Source organism: Pleurodeles waltl, chromosome 11, assembly GCF_031143425.1.
Source record: "Pleurodeles waltl isolate 20211129_DDA chromosome 11, aPleWal1.hap1.20221129, whole genome shotgun sequence".
NCBI classification, from domain to species: Eukaryota; Metazoa; Chordata; class Amphibia; order Caudata; family Salamandridae; genus Pleurodeles; species Pleurodeles waltl.
This window is the reverse complement of record NC_090450.1, coordinates 906,602,545-906,626,983: the sequence shown is the minus strand read 5'-3', so window position 1 is coordinate 906,626,983 and position 24,439 is coordinate 906,602,545. Positions and strand designations below refer to the sequence as shown.

The 24,439-nt window shown below is 42.4% G+C and overlaps 1 protein-coding gene across 4 annotated transcripts in view; it reads left to right on the top strand.

Annotated features, from left to right (window-relative positions):
- The window catches only part of CUX2 (cut like homeobox 2), a 661,979-nt gene extending 638,454 nt beyond the window's left edge, over window positions 1–23,525 (top strand). For all 4 annotated transcript variants that reach the window (XM_069214853.1, XM_069214854.1, XM_069214855.1 and 1 more), the window contains 4 exons: window positions 10,668–10,949; window positions 17,316–17,504; window positions 18,305–18,578; window positions 19,951–23,525. In XM_069214853.1, the coding sequence (XP_069070954.1) occupies window positions 10,668–10,949; window positions 17,316–17,504; window positions 18,305–18,578; window positions 19,951–20,818 (1,613 nt within the window). In that variant the 3' untranslated portion in view covers window positions 20,819–23,525. The remainder of the gene's footprint in view (window positions 1–10,667; window positions 10,950–17,315; window positions 17,505–18,304; window positions 18,579–19,950) is intronic.
- The last annotated feature ends 914 nt before the right edge of the window (window positions 23,526–24,439 follow it).

The following is a 24,439-nucleotide window of genomic DNA, read 5'->3' as shown; positions in this document are numbered from 1 at the left end:
AACCCATATCCTAATAGGTCACATTGCAGATTGTCCACTCGCAGGGGATTGCAATCTGACGTCCTAAAGAAAACTACGTGGCTCACAATTTGCAACCTCTGCAACTGGCTGCTAAAGTAGGGTGGAGGTCTGCAAGAAACACTTATCCCTGCTTTTGCATTTCCCAGCCACAAACATTTACTTTTAAAAGTAGTTGTCTAGTATGGGGACAGCTGCTGCTTTAAAAATAAGTTCTGCATTTGGCACTACATTGGGGGGGGCGAGGATATTGATCCTCCAGACCATTCTCTGGTCCTCCTGAAGGCCACAACATGTTTCCCACAGAAGTAGCTGTCCCATCTCCCCTCTTTTTAATAGTTACCACCACGAAGTGGTTAATAGACCAATTGTTTGCAATTACAGTTGTGGTAGCAAACCAGTTTCATTGTGACTCCCAGATATGAGACGGAAGGCCCTTTCCCAACCTCTCCCATTTGCAATTTATAGTAGATCGCAAAACCCCTTTTATGAACCAGAAAGTTGTGTTTTTTGGGAATCGCAGGCTTTGTTCATGAGGCTACTTGTATATTTTGCTTGTGTTTTTTTACCTGTGATTTTTCATATGACGGTCATTGGTGATTTAAATAGTGATCTGTTTTTACATATTTGTGAAAAGAACAGTGCAATTCAATGCCCTTTACTACCAGCTTTTTCGAAAGAAAATAATGTTTACAATAGTTTTGAGAGATTTCGCGGTGTTCAATATCTGCTGCAAACCTACAATGAGAGTGAGTTTGTTGTTGGAGCAGAATGATTTTGATTCGGGGCAAGTTGGTTGAACCAAATAAATCCTTTCTTTTTTTGGCCTTACAGGGATGATAATCTGAGTGAACATTAAGTGGCCATAAAAGGTATTTTGCTGTCTCTCGCCTTACCACGTTTTGTGTTGTCACATAATAAAACAAAAGCAACCATACCACACTGGCACATAACCTTTTGGACAGATAGGAAACTCTTCTAGTTACTACCTTTTTCAGCAGGCTGAGAAAGATAGGCACAGTTTGCAGTTCCACCAAATCATGTGCTGTGTTAAAGCAGTAGATCATAGACCCTTCAGAAACATGTTTTTGCCTCACACATCTTGAACAGGAGATCTCTTTTCTCAAGACCTTTTGATGCTGACGAATATGGAGACTAGCCATAAAGGCTCAGGTTTCAGATCCACTTCCAGCCTGCAGGCCACAAACCAGGAATAGCTGGGAACAACTGAAAAAGACCATTCCGTTGATCAAAATATCTGTAGGTTTAAATGGCAGTAAAAAAAAAAAAATACAAACCCTTGATAGAAAATAATGTTCTTAAGATTGAATACATCACAAAGTGCATTAAATGGAGCATTAGCTCGAGCCCTGGACTCCCCTCATCCAGTGTGTGGTGAAATAATCTATAATGTTCAATTGCTCTGGGGCTCAGAGTTCATCCTGCCACTGGCTGCCGGAAAAAAACACAAATGTCTGGTTGGGCATCTGTTTTTTATTTGACATTTTTATTATTTCATAAAGTGCCAGCAGTTCACCTTTGTCCATCATAGTGCGCCTTCAAGATGAACAAATATTATACTTGGGATAAAATTCCACTTACAGTTTGATGATCCTAGGGTGTCCGGGAACTTCGAATTTATCTGGTTTTGTGTGTGCTTTTGAAGTTGAGATAGTTGATATGTTCTGTGGCATTCAGTTGCTCATTACTGGGGATTAGTGAAGAACAGTTGAGTCTGATCATTTTGGGTTGAGTTGTGGGCTGTTGATGCAGACCTTTATACATTGTGAGGATATTTTCAAACTTGATCCTCACTTGACTTTATAGTTTTACGGGGCTCAGGGTTCCAGTGAAGAACTTGTGTGTATCTATTGCCTTATCCTCATGAGCTAGATATGCGAGAAAACTTTGTTAGCAGTTTACTCCTTCCTGGCCTTTGCTTGAATCCACCGGTATATGGAAATGGCAGCTTAACAACACTACAGGGGTTACTAATGCTATTGCCATACTCAATAATGAAAAAAATATGGTATTATACGGTTTACTGGTGCGTAAATGCTTTACTAGGCACACTAAGTAAGCTTGGATTTTTGCAGCTCATTGATTTATTTTTTAGCCTAATGGAAGGAGATGTAAAAGATTCACTGCACAAAAAAGTTCCCTTGTCAATTTAAGCTTGACCCAGACGGTGTTTTATTTGACTAGAATTGACAATAGTTAGGGTAAATGCCAAAGATCTAAAGAGACAGATTTACACAACAATGAGCATGAAAATCACATTGGCAGATTTATAGATTGGCTTGGGTCTTAAGAACTTTTAAAAACGCCTTTCACAGTCCTTTCAAAGTATGCCTACAATGGAAAATTATAGTGTATATATAGAGTCAAAATCGTGATTGTTTGCAAAATAATTTTGGCACAGGTGTGCAGCAAAACAACATGGTTTAAAACTGCAGGACATTTCTTTTTAGCTCTGTAGGTAAGTAGCCTCTTTTTAGTATAATTACCCCCCACTTTTTGCCTGTTTGTCAGTGTGTTTGTCTTTGTTCACTGGGACCCCAGTGATTATGCTGTCTCCCTTCTAACTTTGTAACTTATACCATTTTCACCCCACATTTGGCATATTTGTGCCCCCATGTAAGTCCCTAGTATATGGTACTCAGGACATTGGGGCACCAGGGGATCCCCATGGGCTGCAGCATGTATTATGCTACCCCTGGGGAGCCCATGCAAAGTGTTCTGCAGGCCTGCCATTGCAGCCTGCGTGAAATGGTGCATGCACCCTTTTTCACCATAGGTAACTGCACCAGGTGACTATAAGTCACCCCTATGGCAGGCCCTCCTAGCCCAGAAGGCAGGGTGCAAGTACCTGTGTGTGAGGGCACCTGTGCCCTAGCAGAGGTATCCCCACACCCTCCATTGCCATTTTCATGGACTTCGTGAGTGCATGGATGCCATGTTAGGCGTGTACTGGACAGGTCACGACCTATGTCCAGCTACATAATGGTAACTTCGAACCTAGGCATGTTTCGTATCAAACATGTCGGAATCATACCCCAAAACTGTTGCCAGTATTGGAAGTATGTATGATTCCATGCACTCTGAGGGCTCTTTAGAAGGCCCCCAGCATTGCTCCTACCAGTCTTGCAGGGGTTTCCAGGCAGCCCAAGCTGCTGCCACCCCTCAGACAGGTTTCAGTCCTACCGCTGCTTGAACAGCTCAAGCCCAGGAAGGCAGAACAAAAGATTTCCTGTGGGAGAGGGGGGCAATACCCTCTCCCTTTGGAAATAGGTGTTACATGGCTTGGGAAGGGTAGCCTCCCCAAGTCACTGGTATGCTTTGAAGGGCACAGTTCGTGCCTGCCATACATAAACCAGTCTACACCGGTTCAGGGACCTCCAGTCCCTGCGCTGGCGCGAAACTAGACAATGGAAAGGGGGTGCCTAGAGCTCCTCCAGAGGGTCCCTGGGTTCTGCCATCTTGAACCCAAGGTTGGCAGGGACTTCTGGGAGCATCTGAGTGGCCAGGCCAGACAGGTGATGTCAGAGCCCCCTCCTGATAGATGGTCACCTGCAACATTTCCATGGCTGTGCACCCTCTGAGGGTGGCAAGTCTTCAATCTGCCCAAGAAGGAAGAAGGAATCTCCCTTGGAGTGAAGGAGTTACTCCCCTGCATCCCCGGGCACCTACTGCAACAACTATCGGGTGCGTGGATCTCCTCTCATCCCGAGCTGTGTGGATTCTGCATCACAGGTGGTGGTCCGGAGTAGTCCTTTTGGTCCTCTCTGCCAGCTCTCCAACTTTGATGGAGGTAAGCCCTTGCCTTCCCACGCAGAACAGTACCCCCGAGCACCGCGTCTCTTGCATCTGCCAAGGCTTGTTTGCGTCTCCTCCAAGAACCTTGGGCTACTTGGAGCTCCAGCCCTATCACTTCTTCCTGCGATGCACATCCCTCTGCGTGGTTCTCCTGCAGCATGGGTCCCTTCTTCAGTCGTGCTGCGTATGATCTTTTGCGACTCCTGTGGGTGCTGCCTTTGCTTCTGCAGGCTCTCTGTGTCGCTGAGGGTCCCCTCTGACTACCCCTCCTGGGTTGAGTCCTCCTGGGCCTTGCTGGTCCCCGGCAGCTCCACTGTTCGCCAACCGCGACATTTGCCTTTGCCAAGGCTTGTTGGTGGAATTCCTGCACCAACACCCGACTGTAATTCTTCTTCCAGAGTGGGACTTCGTCTGCATCCCTCGGGAACTCTTCTTTGACTCCAGGGCTTCAGTGCTGACTTTCTTCACATCACCGATCAACTCCTGCATCCACAGCTGGGTGGGTATTAGCTCCTAAACCTCGTGGACTCTTCTGTGACTTCAGGAGTTGGTCCCCTTCTTCCACAGGTCTTCCTCTTCAGGAATCCACCCCTGGTTTCTTGCAGTGTTGTCTGGGTGTTGCATTGTCTTTTCCTTACTTTTGGGTGGTTTGGGGAAAATCCACTAACTTACTCCTTTTCTCCTGGTCGTACTTACCTGTGAGGGCTTCTAGTACCCCTAGTTCCCCTCTACACATTCCACTTACCTAGGTGGGGGGTCCTGTGTTTGCATTCCATTTTTTTTAGTATATGGTTTGGGCTCCCCCTAGGGTCACTATTGTCTTACTGCATTTGCACTGTTTTCTTTCACTTTCCATGCCTATTTCTTGTAACTAGGGTATATGTTTAGTGTGTTACCTACCTCCTATTGGAGGGTTGCCTCTCTAGTACTGGTATTGTGTCACTAAAATAAAGTAGCTTTATTTTGGTAACACTGAGTGTTTTCTTTCATGTGTGTAAGTGCTGTGTGACTACAGTGGTATTGCATTAGCTTCGCAAGTCTCCTAGATAAGTCTTGGCTGCTCATCCACAGCTACCGCTAGAGAGCCTGCCTTCTAGACAAAGCCTACACTACCTGGACCTGGTATAAAGTGTAAGTACCCTAGGTACCCATCACACACCAGGCCAGCTTCCTAGAAGCTCCGCATCTGAATAGAGAATTTTGTAGACAATTTACATCACTGTGATGTAAACATTTACTAAGCATGTGAACCCACAGAATTGGAATATATTATGTTTCCTGGATTGTACTTGATGTGTGGGAATGCCGTCATGAAAGGCTTGGCAGGACATTCCTGAGAGTTGTCCAGTAGAATGCAATCACTGGCAAGGCCAGAGGCTGCACATAAGTCACATAGGGTTCGAATGACCCAATAAACCTACCATCAAATATAGCTAGATTTGCCTTTGGATGATCTGTTTGGCATTGTTTAGTGAACCAAGCTTTGGGGCTGCATCTGCCTTAACTGGTGTGCTTACTGTAGAGGTGGCTAAACAGTGGATGAGGATAGTTAGAAGCATCCTTGCAGGAATCCTGCTCTTGAACCTTTAGTGTGTAGGTCAAGGGATTGTTCAAACATTATCTACAGGGCCATGAGGTCTGCTACACTGGATAGATATGGTAAGAGCTGAATAACTAAGGTGCAAGGGCAGAGGTTGATGAATATTAGGCACAAAAAAGAGGCCCAAGAGTGAACTAGTAATACATGTTTTATATATGGAAAAGAAAGATACATGATTGTGGAGAGGTCTGATCCATACAATGATAGGATTTACCCAATAGGTTTCCAGTAGGGAAGGTTAACAATGCCATATTGAGCTTTCAGAAGGCAGAAGTCCCACTGTATTATGCATATTGGACATGGTCAGTTGAGCATGTTTTTGGTCTAAGATGCTCTTGTGGGGTGCGCCTCTTCAGCTTGCTTATATGAGCACAGTGTATAGTAAGACATGGGTGCGTGCACATCAGGGCTCATATTTACAAAGATTTGAAGGAAAGCAGCGCATCAAGACAAGTTGCTGCACTGTGTCAATTGGAGAGGGCAGGAATGTGCCACACATTTATAAAGAGGAAAACTCCAAGAAAAATAAAATTATGTTCAACGGCATATCTGGCTGTAGATACACATGCTTTGCATACTCCTGTCATCTAGTGTTAGGTCTGGATTGTTGCAAGTTGTTTTTCTTCGAAGAAGCATTTTCGAGTCACGGGATCGAGTGGTTCCTTCTGCTACGTGATACTGGTCATGGGCATCATCGCCTTTGTTAGATTGTTTTCTCTCCTCCGTCAGGTTTGGATGTGTCTTCACTCCCTCTTTCGACTCGCTGCGGTTCGAAATCTTTCTTTCCGTCTTCTGTTTATCAATGGTATTGTTTGTCGATCGCGTATTACCATGTTTGTCTCCACTCCTAGGTCTGGGCACCAACTGCACGCCTCCAGGACATCTTTGCTTGGCCTACCTCATCATGCGGCACCGACCATTATGCTGAGCTGATGGAATGGGCGCTGTTTTGTTTCTGTCCTCGGTGCCACACAAAATTTCCCCACCCGACTAACACCTCTTGTATAACTTGTACCTCTCCCCGATCACCAGGAAGCTCCCTGCAATGCCTGCAAATCCTTCCGGTCAAAGAAGACCCTTCGGACCGAAGACTCCGGACCACACCCTGGACATCTTTGGGAAGGAACATGCCCAGGACGAGCAGGAAAAAGAGGAGCCCTTTTCGATCCAGGACTCTGACATGCACTTGGATATTGAAAGCCACAAAGTGACATCCACACAACTCATGAGTACCGTGGCCCCTCCTGCCCACCCTAAAACTATTAAAAAGCCCCTTACAGAGGTCGCCGGACCATCACTGACACCAGGTCATGGCCGGATCTGAAAAAACATCGTCTTCGGCTTTAACCACCAGCACCTCAGTTCGAGACATCAATGCCATCTCAGTCCGAACTTCAACTCCTACTACTTCGGCTCCGAGCCGACCAGCTACCACCTCCACCTGCCAAATCTCACCAACCGAAAACTTTGGTGCTGAAAACCAAAGAACCGAGAACATCGGAGCGGAAAGACTCTAGCCACTCTTCAGCTACACCTTCCCCTGTGGAGCCCATTTTGGAGACAATGAACCATTAGCCGTACCGCCTCTATATCCAGGAAGATACAGGGTGCATTATTGCTTCTCCCCCTGTATGCTTGAAGAGAAAACTGTCCTGCCAAGAGGCTTTGGACATTTCTCCACTTCTGAAGAAGGTTTCCAAGGGCAAGGCTACGAGCACACCTCACAAGCCTTCTCCACCTCCTCCTGATCCACCTTCTCCACCTCGTCCACCTCCCTACCATCCTCATTTACCTGCCTCATCTGCTTCAGGAAATTTTGCACCTCAGGGATCTCCTGTATATACTGGGGAAGATTTGGGTGGGACATAGCAGGATCCAGATCCATGGGACACATATGACCCTGATCCCGTATTGAGCAGTGACCCAGATTTGTACCCAGTACGCCCCTCCCCACCAGAGGATAGTTCATGCTACCAGCAGGTAGTGGCAAGAGCAGCCCCCTTCCACAATGTAGAACTGCACAGGGACCCCATCAAACAGGACTTCCTGCTCGATACCCTTACATCTACTTTATAGGGATATCCAGTTTCTCCATATGCTCCCTGGCATGCTTCGTCACGCCGAAAGCATTTTCAAAGAGTCCCCCCGCTCTAAGGTTATCACTCCCAGAGTAGATAAAAAAATATAAGCCTGCTCCCTCAGAACCAGTATACATTATGTCACGGGTCACCCCAGACTCTATAGTAGCCACCACTGCACGAAAACGTGGCAATAGCCAGGCCATAAGGGACTGTCCTTCTGACAAGGAGAGAAAAAATGTAGATGCTGCCGGCAAAAGGGTGGGTGCACCGGCAGCTAACCATTGGCTATTGCCAATTTACAGGCCTTACTAGCTAGGTATGATGACCGGGCCACTGGGATGAAATGGAGGAACTCCTCCTGTTTCTCCCAGAAGAGTGCAGCAAAATAGGGCAGCAAATTGTTGCTGAGGGGCAAACCATTTAGGGGCGGCTTCTCTTTAAGGGTGGAGGAGTGCTGCCACGAACCCCCCTAACCCTCTCCCCCCCCCAGCAGCAGAAGCTGCAGACCTTTCAGAACGAAAGGAGAATAAACCATGTTTATTCTCCTTTCGTACTGAAAGTGGCAGGGCCACGGGGGTGGTGTGCACTGAGGGGGAGTACTCAGCACTCCCGAGCGCATGTGTCTTTGGCCAGCCATCTTGGGCCGGCCAAACACACATGCGCAGTAGGCTGCACAGGCTCTCGGTCTGCTTGGGAGTGCCCTGGCTTTTATGGAGGGACTGCTTTACAGTCTATGCAGAGCATGTGAACCTACAACCACACATGCAATCAAACAGAAAATATAACTTACCCAGTAAGCATTTGTTCGTGGCATGTAATGCTGTAAATTCACATGCGCCCTCCCTCCTCCCGGAAGCCTGTGGCCGTTCCAGTTACTTTATATTTGTATATACTTGTACATATGTAGTTACATTTGCATGGACACCTCTTTCTTTATTCTTCCTCTACACTCCTTTTCTCACCCGCCTGCAAAAAAACAATTTAACAAAGGAGTTCATGTCCATGCGCAGTATTACCGAGAAGGAGGAGTCACTCGTTCTTGTGACTCGAAAATGGTTCTTCGAAGAAAAACAACTTGCAACACTCTGGATCCAACACTAGATGGCGGGATTTCGTAGAGCATGTGAATCTACTGCACTACATGCCTTGTACAGATGCTTACCCGTTGTTGCGTTACTCTTGGGAAGGCATAGCACTTAGTTGCATTCCCAGGTTTACTAGTGTCAGTAAATCTGGGAATAAGCCAAAATACATGGGTGGATGCAGAAAGCATCATAATTGGTCCTTTGGAGCTCACAAGCTGCACTTGTTTGAGCGTTAGAATTATTTGGGCATTTTTATTGGTCATAATTTGGTCTGAGGCCAAGCTGATGTCAAGAAGTGCAGTATCCTTGCTGTATCAGTTTGTCTGATGTGGATTATCAGAGTGGTGAAAGCTCAGCATTGGTTTCCAAGAAGACCTCTATGTCAAAGATTCTCCCAGTTTATGACTTTGACAAAGCTGAAATTAAGGATGGCAGTGCAATGTTTCCGAATCTTTACAGTCCAGGGATGCAGATGGAAAGATAATTTTTGATGGCTGCTTAGGGTGTATGCTGACATGTAGAAAGAAAACGAGCATAAGTAGTGAAATGCGCTGTTGACATATGTTTTTTTTCCCATTTAGGGTACCTCATGTGATGCTAATCTATATATGCATGTGCCTAGGGCTCTAAAGTTTGAAAATCAATTAAAGCATTTTCAAGCTGAGGGGCTCAGTGGCTTATGAAGCTATATGTCTGGAATGCACCCTCAGATCTGCCTGTGGCACTGCACTAGCTGAGTTTATAAACTGGCGAAAGCAAGTGGCTTGGGTCCCTTCTGACACTTTCTGGTCTCATAGGTGGGTGACCAGGAAAGGAAGGATTTAGGGCAACTTAAGCATATGCATACGCCATTTCAGTGCTTCGACATAAAAGAAACATTCTTGGTTATGACCCTAATTGACAAACAGTTCAAGTACTGTACACACACTCATTGCCTCACATGCATAGTGCAAGACAATATCACATTCTTACAAGAGAAATCTTGTGTTTTTTAGGCAAGTGATTTTAACCATGCTCCAAAAACCTAATTTGGCTATATAACTTTCACCCAGTGAAAAAGGACTCTCTTCGCTGTTTTCATAAAGTTGTTTTCCTTCCTTTAAGATCACTGGGGCATGGCAATATATTGACCGGAAAGATAGGCCCTATCGCCTGTGCCACAGTGTTGAAGTCAGTGCAGCATACAGTTTATGGACTGCCATGAATTGATGAGAGTTAGGGATCAGTTTTTATCTTGTTGTTGTTTTTTGGGCTGGGAGGAGGTTGAGTGTGGCATGCATTTGACAATACGCTAAATTTGAGGGATAAAGCTAACTCTGTGCAATAAATCTTGATCAGAAACCACATGCTTATGCTCTGTGGACATGCCATTGAATTATCCTAATAGCACAAAGCACTTTCTTGTGTGAGAATAGTATCTGGGACACTTACGATTGTTTGTAAAGTATTTTTGTTTAAGTTTTGTATTCATGATGTGATAACTGTATACGTATTTATGTGTATGAGACAGGGTACAAGTACCCTGAGTCTAGAGTAAATACCCACAGTACCACATATGCATTTTGTTTTTGCTGTTGCTTTCATCCATTCTACCAGCCCATCTCATTATCTGTACTCATTGAATGACACATACTGTTAATTACACGCTATTAGGAAAGGGTTATCTCGCTTTAAAGTCAGAACTGGGTTGAGGAAGGTGTAATAAAGATGGATCTGAAACAAAGTGTAGAGGAACTGCATACAGCGATTTGTAACCACCTCAGTTACTTGTTTCAGGTGGGCTGTCTAAGCGCACACCAGTCAAGGATCCAGTTAAGGAAGGATGAGGGTGGTAATGTAACCACGTTTTACAGATGTAACTAGACTGAGCTAGTTCAGTAAGTGAGGCGGAAAGCGCCAATAACACAGTTCTCTCTTTTTATTAGGGTTTTTGCAAAGTAATTGCTTGAAATGTTCTCTTTTCATGATTTTAAACATAATCTCCATAATTAGTGTGAGGTGAGATGGCATTTAGATTTGAGTACGTGTTGTATTGCTGCACTAATGACTTCTGTTCCATTTGCACAGAAGCAGAGGAAAGTCCTGCAGAGACACAGTCCTCCCCATCGCCACCACTCAGTCCCTCAGAGCCAGACAAGAGTTCCCAAGAATCGCTGAGTGCATCTCTGGAGAGCAGTAAAGAGCATCAACAGCCAGAGAGCACATCGCCCCCTTCATCGCAGAGTGTGAAGGTGTACCACCACAACCATGTTCCGGCGGGGATCCAGGAGATAGTTGCCATGTCCCCTGAGCTGGACACCTATGCTATCACGAAGAAGGTCAAAGAAGTGCTGACGGACAATAACTTGGGTATGGATACATATCATAATTTCCCAATTTTCATTCTTAACCTCAGATTAAACGCCAACAATATTAATGGTAGCAGACAGTAAGTAAGGAAAAACCTCTAAAAACCTCTAAAAGCTCATGATCCAAATTTCTGTAATGTGTACAGTGTCGATAAAAAACAGAAAGTTAGAGGGGAGCTTGTACCTCAAATGTGGCACCCACCTAACTTACCTTAAGTTCCATGTAAACGGTCTATCATGCTTTTTAAATCGAGTAACTTTCAAAAATATTTTGAGGAGCTTCAGACAAGATACCCAGTGCTGCTCATGATGTGGTGAGTGCCTACCACCAAAACTCTCCCAAGCCAATTAATATTGAGTTTTAGTTGCTGAGTCCCTTAGTTGATACTGAACATCAATCCCCAATGAATGCAATAAATATTTGCAGCACTTCCTAAGGCAGCGGTTCCCAATCGGTGCACCACGGCACCCGGTGCGCTGTCAAAACTAGCCAGGTTTGCCGCAAACCAAGCACACAGTTTGCTAAAGCATTCTCCGCGTATGACATCACAAATGGCATTCAAGGGAATAGAACACAGAACTGCCCAGAAAAAGATAGGTCTAATTCGAAACTGAGCCAAGGCCCTGGCTTGCCCGTCAGATCTTATGAGGAAGCTATACCAGATGATTTTGCTCCATTTCTGTCATATGAATGAACACTGCACAGATGTCTAAAAGAGAACACTTACAGGGCCAAACTAGCAAACCAAAGCACGTCAGTGGTAGCTTAGGCTGTGAGAGTTCATCCAACAATGTCGAATTTTTGGTAGAAACATAATTTTTGTCAGCCAAACTTGCCAGTGTATAAAAAGCCATGACAAAATATACTGAGAAGTTTGCTACAAGTTTTCAATCATAAATACAAATTTGAAAATCAGGAAATATTCAGGTAACATTTTCAGTGATTAACTAACTTCTATCACATTGCCAGTTATAGCCAGCCATTCTCCAGACAACCAGTCAAGGCCAAATGCAATTCTACATAACGTAAAAGAAACACCAAAAATCTACTTACTCCATTTAATGCCCTCTTCTTCTACTACTCCACAAACACATTTATTAATTGCATTTGATATTACTCGTGAAATTGTTATTAAGTTCTGTTTGTGGTCTTTGCATTCTAATCAGAAAACAAAATCGATCACTGCGTCTTTTTTTCAGGCTTCTAAGAATTTGAGAAATAATCTCAAACAGGATGTTTTGAGCATATTTCTGTCACTGTCATTTATGCTCTTTCACTGATTTAAAGTTAAGGAGTCACATGAGCAGGTCAATCTGATCTCGATTTTCAGGAGTAAACACTGCTCTCAGGTCTCCCTGATCTATAAGTGCAAGAACGTATCAGACTTAAGGATTGATGCTCTGACCTCCCTGTACTTCTTGTTGTTAATGATTGTTGTAATACTAGAGCTAGAGCCTGACACTTCTACAAACCATGGATACCCAAAATTCATGATGATGATGTTGACTTCTAGGGTGGGCCTGCTAGCTGTAAGGTTGGTGGGTTGGTTGCAAGGGAACCACAGGAAGCAGTCAAACTGAAGCTGGCCATACAGAGCAACCATCAAAATTCAACACTACTAATGACACATGCTACTGCTGGGACTCAGAGACCAGTATAAATAGCCCAGCATGCCACAAAAAAGTCCAAAGTAGTAGTCACAGTTCTCAGGTGACGTTCATTTACAAAAGAATATCTTTGAAATAAGTTTTGTAACCAAGATGAGAATTCATTACAGACTAACGGCACAGCAAGTACCACGCTTCACAAGAAGAAACGTGCTTTCATTTCTACAACTACATGTGGCACAGTTGCAGTCTACGCTCTTAGGCGTTGCATGCTTCCCATGGTGTCTCTTATGAGGACCCTGTTGGAGGTGACCTGTTCACTCTTGACCTAGTCTAGAGGCCGGGTGGTTCTGGTCAGAGTAAGTCTGCTCGTTTATATCAACACAGGTTCTGCTCACAAGGGCCCTCTACTGACGTGGGTAGAGACAGTGACATACTCTGGGGGACAAGTGAAGTCTTATAGTAAAGAATTCTGTCAATGAACAGATGGCGGGCATGAGACAGGTAAATTATATGGCACAGGTGAAGTATATACAGTACCACTGTCAGTATGGGAGATATCCGGTGTCTTAACAAGGAACTTTACTGGCTACTTTCACCACCGACCAGGCTGAGCAGTGCAGGACATTATGGGAAGTTGAATAATTTCTGTATAACTGCAAGAGTATGCTATGAATCTGTGGTGCCTTTCACCTTGACTGTCCGTAATCCAAAAGATAAGTGGAGAGGATGTGGCATTTGGAACAGGGTAACCAGGTTCGAGCTTTGGCCTCGGCTCAACGTCCCGTGATTCTGATCACATGCCCATACTTTCTTAAATTTAGAAAAACAGTTACCCAACTTTTTGTGGAAAGACAACCGCCCCGGACTGTTAATTCTGACAGTTGGAATGATTCAGCTGAAGTGGAAGGCAATAAGTCTCCTGTGCTGTGAAACTGAGGGACTCAGAGACAACTAAACACGCCTTCTTTCCAGGGTGCCTGTTTCCCAGAAAGACATGGAGTTTGGTTCTTTGCCTGTACATAGGCCATGAAGATGGGGCTAGAGATTGCACCACATCCGGGCTTATACCTTGCATTTTCTGCCTATGTACCCATTATTGCATTTCATATATTCTTTTAGTTGAGTGCACGTTTCTCATTTATAAACACATGCTGCATTTAATACTGTTTGCACATGTATAAGGTATAACATTTACTTCACATAATTCATATCATTTTATAGAAATAGATGAAGGTGCAACAAGATTATGTTATTTCTTGCGTTTCACATCATTCAATGTGAGGACTGCCCTTCTCAAAATAATCAGAAAAGTGGATTTTAACAGTGTACAGAAAAACTTAAGGCATGGAGGAAATCTCTGATTTCCTGTGAACCTTGGATTGAGCCACCAGAAGCTGTAAATATCCTTTGTGAAGGCCACAGACAGGCACCTCAGGGCCAGCCTAGCCTTATCAGTTTGAAAAACTGTTACAGTGTTGCAGTTCTGTTTAATATTTTGTTTATTTTATTCATTGCTTTCATTGCCAATGTTTTATTTATCTTATAGTTCCAGCTATGTACTTGTTACTTGTGCTAGAATAGGATTTTATTGTTAACAAAATCATGAAATATATTCCTAGTATGTATCCTTGAGTGTGTCTATTCATTATGAAGAGTTTTGGAACATACTAACAATAAATACTCCTGGGAGTCTGTCAGGACTGATTGCAGTTCATGGGTTTCAGTACACCAAGTTTGGTGTCTTGAGTTAGTAAGTTGATATTGAGCCTACACTTTACCAGAGTATCTAGAAAACCTAAACTTGGGCCGTATTTTGTATGAATACTACAAAAAACATGCCTTACCACTGATTGCTGAATCACTGACACCTGGAGTTATTGTTCAGTGATTCCCTTTCCTATAGTATTGTCTGACTCTAGGAATACCAGTCAACAGTTTTCACCTCCACTCCAGGAGATTACATATTCATCTCCTGCAGCAGTACATTACCTGATTTAGAAATGTTGTGTTTAAAGCGGCCATCGTGCAGCAAGTGTTGTGAAGTGATTGTAGGTCAGTGCCACTTTCTCCATAATGGTAATTCTCTGCTGTCATCAGTTTTGCGAAACCAGAATTGGTTGACCTCCATCCACGGTGACATGTAAAGACTGTAGGTTTGAAACTTGGCATCACCAGCTGGGCTGCATGCCCCATGTGTTTACCAGGGTTAGAGAGTATTTTACCTCTGGGGCACAGTTTAAAATGCGGCAGAGATCAGTATTAAACAGAGTTACTCTTGCACCCCTCAAAAGGTCCGTTGGCTTCACATTCTTAAGCTACATTGACAATACACAACAATTGATCCAGCTAAGTGGAAACGCCTTTGCTTTTCAGAAAAGTATGTATGTGCCCCATTATAACTGGGAACTGTTTGAAACATTTAAGACTGAGGTCTTACAGCTAAGCAGGCAACCATCTCCTTGGTCTGGCTTGCTAACCCCCAAGATTAGGTATAACTCCTACTCTTGTCTGGAAGTTAGGCGTTATAGTTGACATTCATACCCCATGTTAACAAAACAGCTTTAATAAAGCCTCAGAAAAACCCTTCCTTATTTACCTCCTATGGACAAGCAGATAGCAGTTTGGGCTTCTCTGGTATCCAGATTAGACTTCAGAAATCAGGAATGCGATTTTCCTGGTTTTACCTAAAACATTTTAAAATGACAGTTGCAGACCACACAAACATGGATGCTCATCTTCTCCAGAGCCTACCTCCACATACATCAGCCAGCAGTTTTCACTGGTTTCCCACTAGGAATATTCCACTGTTTCATAAGGCAGTTTCTGGCACAGGTCCAATGTATCTGTGTATCCATTTTCAGGGCTAAACTTCATTTGTTTCACCTTTTCAGACCCTCCACCTCTCCAGTTCTGTTGAACGTCTCCAAATGCCAACTTTCAAGGATGGGTGACGTCTCCTCCTCTTAAAAGAGATTCCACTCTTTGGAACATTATTCCAGTAGAGTTTCACTTTTAGCCAACTCACAAAACTAAAAACTTCCTTCATAAGTAACAATAACTAGTAAAGATCCTTTGCAGATTGTCAGGGAGTTCAGCGTTAGGAAACCTCTGGGACGCGGTGTGGTTTGCAAATATGGAAATCAACTAATCAATTTTGTAGGATGAACCAGGGCTCCTACCTCACTTCTCAATTGACAGGTAACAGCCTGACAACTAACACATTTTACTTTGTGACTAGACTGTTCAGAGGCAGAGTGGGTGGTTTAAACTAAACTGATCTCTGCACTCCTACCGAGCAAAAACTGTATGCTTTAATTAGGGTCAATGGCAGACACAAAAGACAATTCCTAATACAAAATCCAGCACTTTACACTCTGTGGCTTCTTCATGTCTTGATGTTGCACTTGCTCACATGCATTTTTGGGGGTCAAGTTTTTCACAAATCTGAATTGGCCACCATATTACAGGCATAACAGGTACACAGTCATTAATATTTGCTCTACACTTTGGGAAAGAGGCAGTGGAATGCATACAATATGAAACAAATCAGTACAGATAATTACTTATAAAATTATGATCTTTGGGACAGATTGAAGCTGCAGATCAATATATCAGTCTTTATTCCATATTTAAATACGATCCCATTATTTAGGAGATAACGATTGTGTATTTCCCTTTTGTTACATTATACATCTGCACAGTTTGCCCTATTCACAAAGGTATATTTACAAGTGCAGATTTATCCATATGTAAATGTACTTTTTAAAATAATTTTAAATGTGTAATCCACAATTTTCAGTACAGATTTGCACCTAAGTGTGGACTTAATAAGCTGGAGTATATTTACAAATATTTTGTGGCATTTTGGCAGTGGTCTTACTCTTTTGTGGGTGGGTTTGTGTATTAGCATGTCCTTCGCTAAACCTCTCCGGTCACGTCTCTAAACCCCTCTTATTTTGTATTAAAGATTGCCCATTTTTCAGCCACTCCCCCGGTCCCTCCAACATTTACTTCTAAGTATTAAACTTACATGTGTGGAGATCTCTAAATAGAAAGATGGGAAAGGTAGAAGAGGAGACTTCCACCCCTAGGTTTGTGAACTGCATTTTGTAGTAAAAAAAAGAGCTGTAGCACAAATTTACGTAGCACAAAAACACACTTTGTTTACGGGCCAAACAAACTTGCTCTAGTATCTCGAGTCATTAAACCTACAAACAAACAAAATAACTTCAGTGTTGCAATTCAGTATTGGAAGGTTTGCCCTGTTGTAGATAGCATAATGTTCTTCAACTTCCTCCCCTGAACATTTCAGACTTGTTAAATTCACTCACAAAATTCCACATCTGAACTTGACCTAAATGCTTTCCATGTAATGTAGGCATATCTCAGTTGTAACACAAAGCATCTGGAGATTTTTTTTTTGTTGATTTTGTTAAAGTTGTGAGGATTAGCAGATGTTTTGATCACTCATTTGGGGAGCAGTTTACGTCTAGTGAGCACTTCAGATGGTACAGTACCCCAAAATATTATGTCTTAGTCTGAAAGGAAAAATATCACACAGCAAATCACTGTCCTTGTGTACGTCATAAAGGTGATTAGTAATGGACGTACAAAGAACAATAGGCGGAGTATCACATAGAAATACCTGCAAGATGTACTCTCAGATGCAAAGAATTACATATGTCGACAAGTGATATTATGTCACTAATCCTCATCATCATGCAATTCACTTTAGATTTTTTCTTTTGAAAAACAGGGCAAAGGCTGTTTGGAGAGAGCATTTTGGGTCTGACTCAAGGTTCAGTGTCAGACCTTCTATCCAGGCCTAAACCCTGGCACAAGCTGAGCCTGAAAGGCAGAGAACCTTTTGTCCGTATGCAGATCTGGCTCAACGACCCCCACAACGTTGAAAGGCTCAGAGACATGAAGAAAATGGAGAAGAAAGGTGAGCTGTACCTTCTTTTTATGGTACAAAAGTCATGTGAATATGAACACCTCGAGTCTCCAGCACATGTACTAAATGTTTAATGGATCATACTTGTTCACGGCTGATGTGGTTCTTTCCCACTTCACATGGCTACTGTGGAAGGTTGTTAGGTAAAGTGCTGGTTCCCTATTAAGACTTGTAACCGTTTGCTACTTCCTGCTTAAATTTCAAAGGCATCTGAGTGCATCTCAAACCAGGCAGAGTCAGCCCATTCTTACCATATTCACAACGAGTTTAAGCTTACAGCGCCCCTAGTCCCAGTGATCCAAGTAGTGGTTCCTGTAGTAAGTCCCATACAATTATGTGAACCCCTACACAGTGTACCCATGTCAGTATTTTTTACAGGATTGGAGATGCTTTGTTTTCAAAATTGCCTGGGTACTTGCACTAAAATGGATGTAAGTATGTATACACTTTATGTGTGTGTTTTAAACAGTACAAACTTAGCCAAAAGGTAGCAGAACATTGTACAGGATTAAACGGCAAAAGTACTTTACTACAGTTTGCCTGGGATGTGTAAGTAAAGGTCCAAACATTCTTAAACTACAGGAGTGAGTAGTTGTTCTTTAAGAAGGTTGTGCCTTAAACATTTGTAGCTTCACAAGTGTGCATTCCATTCAGTGAAAACCATGAGTTGACTTTAGAAGACATACTTGAAGGTTTACATGGTCACAATGTGTTTCCTCACCAGAAGCAGTTGTCGGCGCACATGCTGCCAACTTTCTTTTAAATAAACCCTGTCCTTTTGTCCTTTTCAGCATATTTGAAGCGGCGTTATGGACTGATAAGTCCTGGATCAGGTAGTGAATCTCCCTCTACCCGCTCCGAGTGCACAAGTCCAAGCCTCCAGGCGCATGACTTTAGCCTTCTCCACATGAAGAAGCCTCGTGTTGTTCTTGCTCTGGAAGAGAAGGAGGCTTTAAAGAAGGCTTATCAGCGAGAGCCTTATCCGTCTCAACAGACAATTGAACTGCTATCATTCCAGCTTAACCTGAAGACAAACACTGTCATCAACTGGTTTCATAATTACAGGTACTGCACCAAACCTTTGGCAACCGTGTTTGAGGACCCAGTTGCTGCACATAATTCCTCCTGTTACCAGTTAAACCCACCAGAATGGGTAATCACAGTGTGGACACAGATTTCTGTGGGGTTTAACATGGAAGAGTGTTTAGTTTACTTATTTTACCATTAGCATGTCACATTAGCAATTCTGTAATTGCAATTGAAACCTTTTATACATAGCCTACTAAATCACAGTACAAATATGCACCTGCATGTTTGGACCTTTCAGTCTGTGTTTGCGTGTGGTGTGAGATTAAAGCATTAGAATTTTAAATCTTATAATCCTAACTGGGGATTGGTATCATGAAAGCCAAAAGAGCCATTCCAAGATACTGGAATTCTGCTGACCACCCTCCCTTTGCCAAATGGTGTAGTGCAAAGGACTGGTGTCTGAAACAAGGAGAGCCTATTTATACAGCAAGAGGTTGCCCTCACAAACATCATAAAATCATGGATTAGCGTGAATGGTGTACTGAATTGTGATGTATGTCTATTGGATTATTTTCACTATCGGGATTGCACTATATTTATTGTTATAATTTACATTTAATGAATAACATTTGGTTATAAAAAACAGAGTGCATTTAGTGTCTCTTAGGGGACACCTTTTGAGGATAGCTTTTATTGTACACAGCACAAGGCATCCACGGTATATGATGTGATTAGAGACGCCATTTGTAATGCCATGAGCAGTACATGGAAGGGAGATTGTCATCTATTCCTAATTCAGACATTTCTTGGATTTGGGTTTTTTGTGATTGAAAATATTTGCCTGCAAGTTTGGACTTTTCAGTCTGTGGATGTGTATAGTGTCAGATGAATGCATTATAATTCAAAATGCTAATGCTTTTTTTTAGTATCTGGCTATCCTGTGGCATGCTAGTGCACATTTATGTGCATCTGGCTATCCTGTGGCATGCTAGTGCACATTTATGTGCAGATCTATAGACCAGGAATAAAGGGACTCATTCAAGTGTCTGCTTTTGTTGACAGCTTTGTGTGTGCATGTGTTTGGTTCCGAGGGGAGTGGATGCTGCAGTCCAGCATCCACTTTTTTCACATAGTTTGTGGAACAGCACCAAGATCATGAAAATGTGTACACCCACCTAGTTAGGTATAATACTTCTAACTATTTTAGAAATTAAGATGTTACAAACACAGTTAATATTGATAAGTCAGAAAGAAAGTAGGTGCCGTGGTAATGTTGAGCTCTCAAGTGTACATGTGCAGAATGCAGGAAGTTACCTAAAATGTATTGTTTAATTAATGTCAACCATGGTGCCTAAGGCCCAGTACAGCTCACCTCTTGTATTAAATATTTGCTTCAATTCCTTTGCAGGTCACGCATGCGCAGAGAAATGTTAGTGGAAGGACTTCAGGACAATGATACAGACCAAGAACTGAACAGTTCTGATGGATTTATATCGGCTAACGACTCTTACAGAGAACCTATTCCTCGAAGTCCAGATTTTGACTCAGAAGACAGGAAGCCTGTACGTAACCATTTCAAGCACTCCATGCAGTGTGATAGTTCTATCCATTCTACCCGTCATACGACAGGAGAGGGGAATCTGGCCAACATTAAACAGGAGGAAGTGGAAAATGCTGCTGGTGATTTTTGCTACAAACATTGTGAGTCATGCAGTGTGGATGCAGACATAGACAGTGTTTCCACTTCAGCTGATCATCCTAGTGATTTCAAGGAAGAGCAAACTGATGAAGTTTGTGGTCAAGATTCACAAAAGACTATACAAAGTGCAAGAGCTCTTACAAGGAGAACCTCATTGCATCCCAAGGTTCACAAGTCTGGAATTCCAGACTGTACTGCGCTCGACATGCAGCAAGACAGTGAAGCGGTGGAAAGACTGCACAGTGACCCAATGAGCTTCAAGTCAACTTCCGAGTCCTCCCGCTGCAGCTTAGAGGTGTCTCTCAACTCACCCTCAGCAGCATCCTCACCTGGTCTCATGATGTCCGTCTCTCCCATCCCATCTTCCTCTGCTCCCATTTCCCCTTCATTGCCGAACCCTAGTTCTGTCAAGCCTCAGAGCTCAAGTCCTTCTACAGATGTGGGATCTTCACACCCACCCATCAAGCATACATCTAATAACCAGAGGAGACATGAGAAAATTGCCAACTTGAACAACATCATCCACAGGCTGGAGAGAGCGGCAAATAAGGAGGAATCCTTAGAGTGGGAGTTTTGAACCTTTACCATTCTGAACTGTTCTAATTAACTCTTTTGTTTGACTGTTGCATCTTTATGAAACCAATGAGTGCAACAAGGAATTCGCCTGACCTGTTTCACTTAGGCAAATGTTGGTAGTGGGGAAAAATGATGTTGATATACAAGAGAGAACAATGCACACTTGCTCTGGACTCTTGCTCAAACCAGGAACACTTTTAGAAGAAGAATATTTATAGAACTCTTTTAGATATTTTAATAAAATTGAATTTATTAACAGCTTAAGCTGCTTTGATAATAAAGATAGCTATAAAATGATCATGATGTAGCAGTTGTCATTAAATGTACACTGAAGTCCTGTAGTTTGCCACTGGATGAGATTAAAAGACAATTGTTCAAAGCCATCAAGAAGCACTAGAAGACTTGACCAAATTTAGTACATTTTGAATCACAGTTTTTCCACATTTGTCTGCAAGACAGTGCATCACAACCCTTCAAAGAGACTTTGTTATAGTCCGAACAAGACTCTAAAATTGAAATTCTGACGCCATTCAAGTCTGTATTTCGTTTTGGTGGTACGTTTTGAAACATTTGTAATGCAGAGTGTCATGTGCAAGTGTAAATGTTGTAGAAATGTCTGCAATAGCCTTTCTGAACAAAGTTAGCATGGTAAACAACAAATCTCATTCCACATCTTTGACATGGTGAAATGTCCACTAAAAAGTAGAGATTTGACAACAGGGTTTTCTGTTCATTTGGAAACGTGTATTTAACATTTTGGAACAACTTCAAAAGCTCAGATGGATGATACAGAAACTGTAACGTGCCACCTCTTGCAAGCTGGCTTTGCTATGAAAACATCTACTGAATGCAAGATCAAATTTTTGACTTTTTCTTGCTCAGTTAAGTGAAAACAACCTGGCAAAGAAGTAGCTTTTTAGTCTTTTCAGAAACTGTGGCAGTAGCTGAGCGAGTTTGAGTGTATGAGTTGGAACACACAAAATACAGAACTTTGGCTCAAATTTGTTGTTAACATTGTCTACACTTTAAGTAATAAACATATTTTGGAACATGTAAACTGTATTGTACAAAGCACTGAGAAATGTAAAACAAATCAGGCAAATCTTAAATTTGTAGATGCATTTAAAAGTTGTATGCATTTGTTGGTACCTCAACATGCTTTTTATAAAAACTTAACAGCACTTCCCCACAATTGTGTGATAATTAAGGTGACAGTTCCAAATTGGTATTATAGTACATGTCTAAGAAGGCCTAATGCCAGTGAGATTATTCTGCATTAAAGAGTTCCACTGCAAAGAAAAAGTACAACTTAACTGCCCTAACCGTGCTTTCCTTGGGACTTAAAAAAGCAACAATAGTTTTGAAAAAAGAGTGTTTTAACTAATACTTAAATGTTTCCCATAGCCTGGCTATTGACGTTCTGTCCCACTATTAAAGATAATGTCATATGCCATCACATATTTATACTTTGCACATTTTGGAGTATTGTATCCTGTTTATAACTATGAATTCTTCATGGAAAGGGTCAACTGTGTGGCGACTCCTCACAAGTTGCTTAGTAGTAAAAAGTAGCTATACACTTCTAATATAGTACTTCGGATAATGTCAGACCTGTTTTCTGTTCACCTTGTGACTTATAAAGTGTAAACAGAATGAGTGTTTTTTTTCTTCCTTTTCCTACATGACCCACTTGCTGGTTGTTTCTCATATGAAAGGATTTTCTTCAGGAGTTTTCAACACTGGTACTTCAAAAGGGAATAATTTACATAATTTGTGGTTATCAATTAAATCTCGTTGCCATAGTTTAACTGTATGTAACTTTGAGTTATGTTAATATATGGAAAATCTGGCATGGCTCAAACCCTCAGACCCAACGTGGAATACTCTTGACTACTCTCTAATATGGTTAAAACAGCTACTTTAGACCTGTGCTGATTGATGATGTACATTTCATACTTTGGCTGGAGCCAGAGAGGAGCTCCTTGCTCTAAATCTATACAACCATGTGCAAAACACATCATGAGACTAAACTATTACATTAAAAAACAAAAGCATACGTAATTCCCCCTAGCCTTGGGCTGTACAGCTTTCCTCTATGGATATTTAACATTTTGCCAGTGTTTAACAATAACATATTGCACAACTATCACATTTGACCATCAGTAGAGGTAAGCATCCCAAACCCATGATCATTTTCTAGCTTTAGCAGGCTCCAAACTCACACGTTTCATGGGAACATTGGTGGTCTCTTAAGACACAGCATTAAAATATAGGAATACCGTTGCGATAACTATTCTTGTGAGTGTGCTAGGTTGAGCTTTAGTGCGACAGGATTTGAATCAGCACTTAGCCTTTCAAATATAGCAATCCAGTTGCACTAAAGCTAGTGGACATGTGGGCAATTTTTGTTAGGCTAATGTACTGTATTCAGTTTCTATAGGAAACTGAAAAACATTGTTAAAGTAAAACAACAAGTTCTGTAAAGAGCCACTAAATACAGAATTGTATAATAACTTCTGTGTTTTGTATTTTTCATTGAGAATGATTTCAATCCTAGTCACTCAAGTTACATTGTGTCCTCTGGCACTCAGAAATATTGCTGCATTTTGAGACCCACATGCGGCTGCTAAACATGAAGTTTGTGGGTTTGTACCAGCTGCATTAATGTACTTGAGGACGCTGAATAAAAATGCAAAATATTTGGTATACGTGGTTTGCAGTACCTTGTTGTGCTTCATTTGTTTGTTTTATTTGAGTGATTTTGAGGTTGGAAATTGTTAGCATTACATTTATTGGCAGAACATTTTGTTACACAAATACTCTTTCTTTAAGAACGTTTTGTTACTGCAGAAATAAGCAGTGATGATGTTCACGTTACAGAAATAAGCATAAAGTATGCAGGTGTGTGAGACAGCTCTATTGGTGTTTGTATTTATTTCCATGTTAAGCATGTCCATCAGAAATACTACTACATAGAATCATTGTGCCTGCAAGGAAGTAGGTGGTACATAAAAGAATAACAATGAGTTGTAAAATAATTAGTTTGTGAAGGGGGGTGGTTAGTGGGCCATACATATATATATATATGTTCGATGGCATGTGTAGCTGCAGATACACATGCTGCGCACATCCCGCCATCTGGTGTTGGGCTCGGAGTGTTACAAGTTGTTTTTCTTCGAAGAAGTCTTTTCGAGTCACGAGGTCGAGGGACTCCTCCCATTGCGCATGGGCGTCGACTCCATCTTAGATTGTTTTTTTTCCGCCATCGGGTTCGGACGTGTTCCTTTTCGCTCCATGTTTCGGGTCAGAAAGTTAGTTAGAATCTCGGAAAAATCGTCGGTATTGTTTGCGTTCGGTATCGGGTTAGTTACAACAGATCAACACCGACTTTTGAAGAGCTCCGGTGGACCTTCGGGGTTTTTTCAATCCCCCGTCGGGGCCTGGTCGGCCCGGCCACGTGTCTCTTCAAGGCTGATGGAACGGACCCCATTCCGCTTCTGCCCAAAATGTCATAACAAGTATCCGTATACAGATCAGCATCTGGTCTGTAACTTGTGTCTGTCTCCAGAGCACAAGGAGGATACCTGTGAAGCCTGTCGAGCGCTTCGGTCGAGGAAGACAT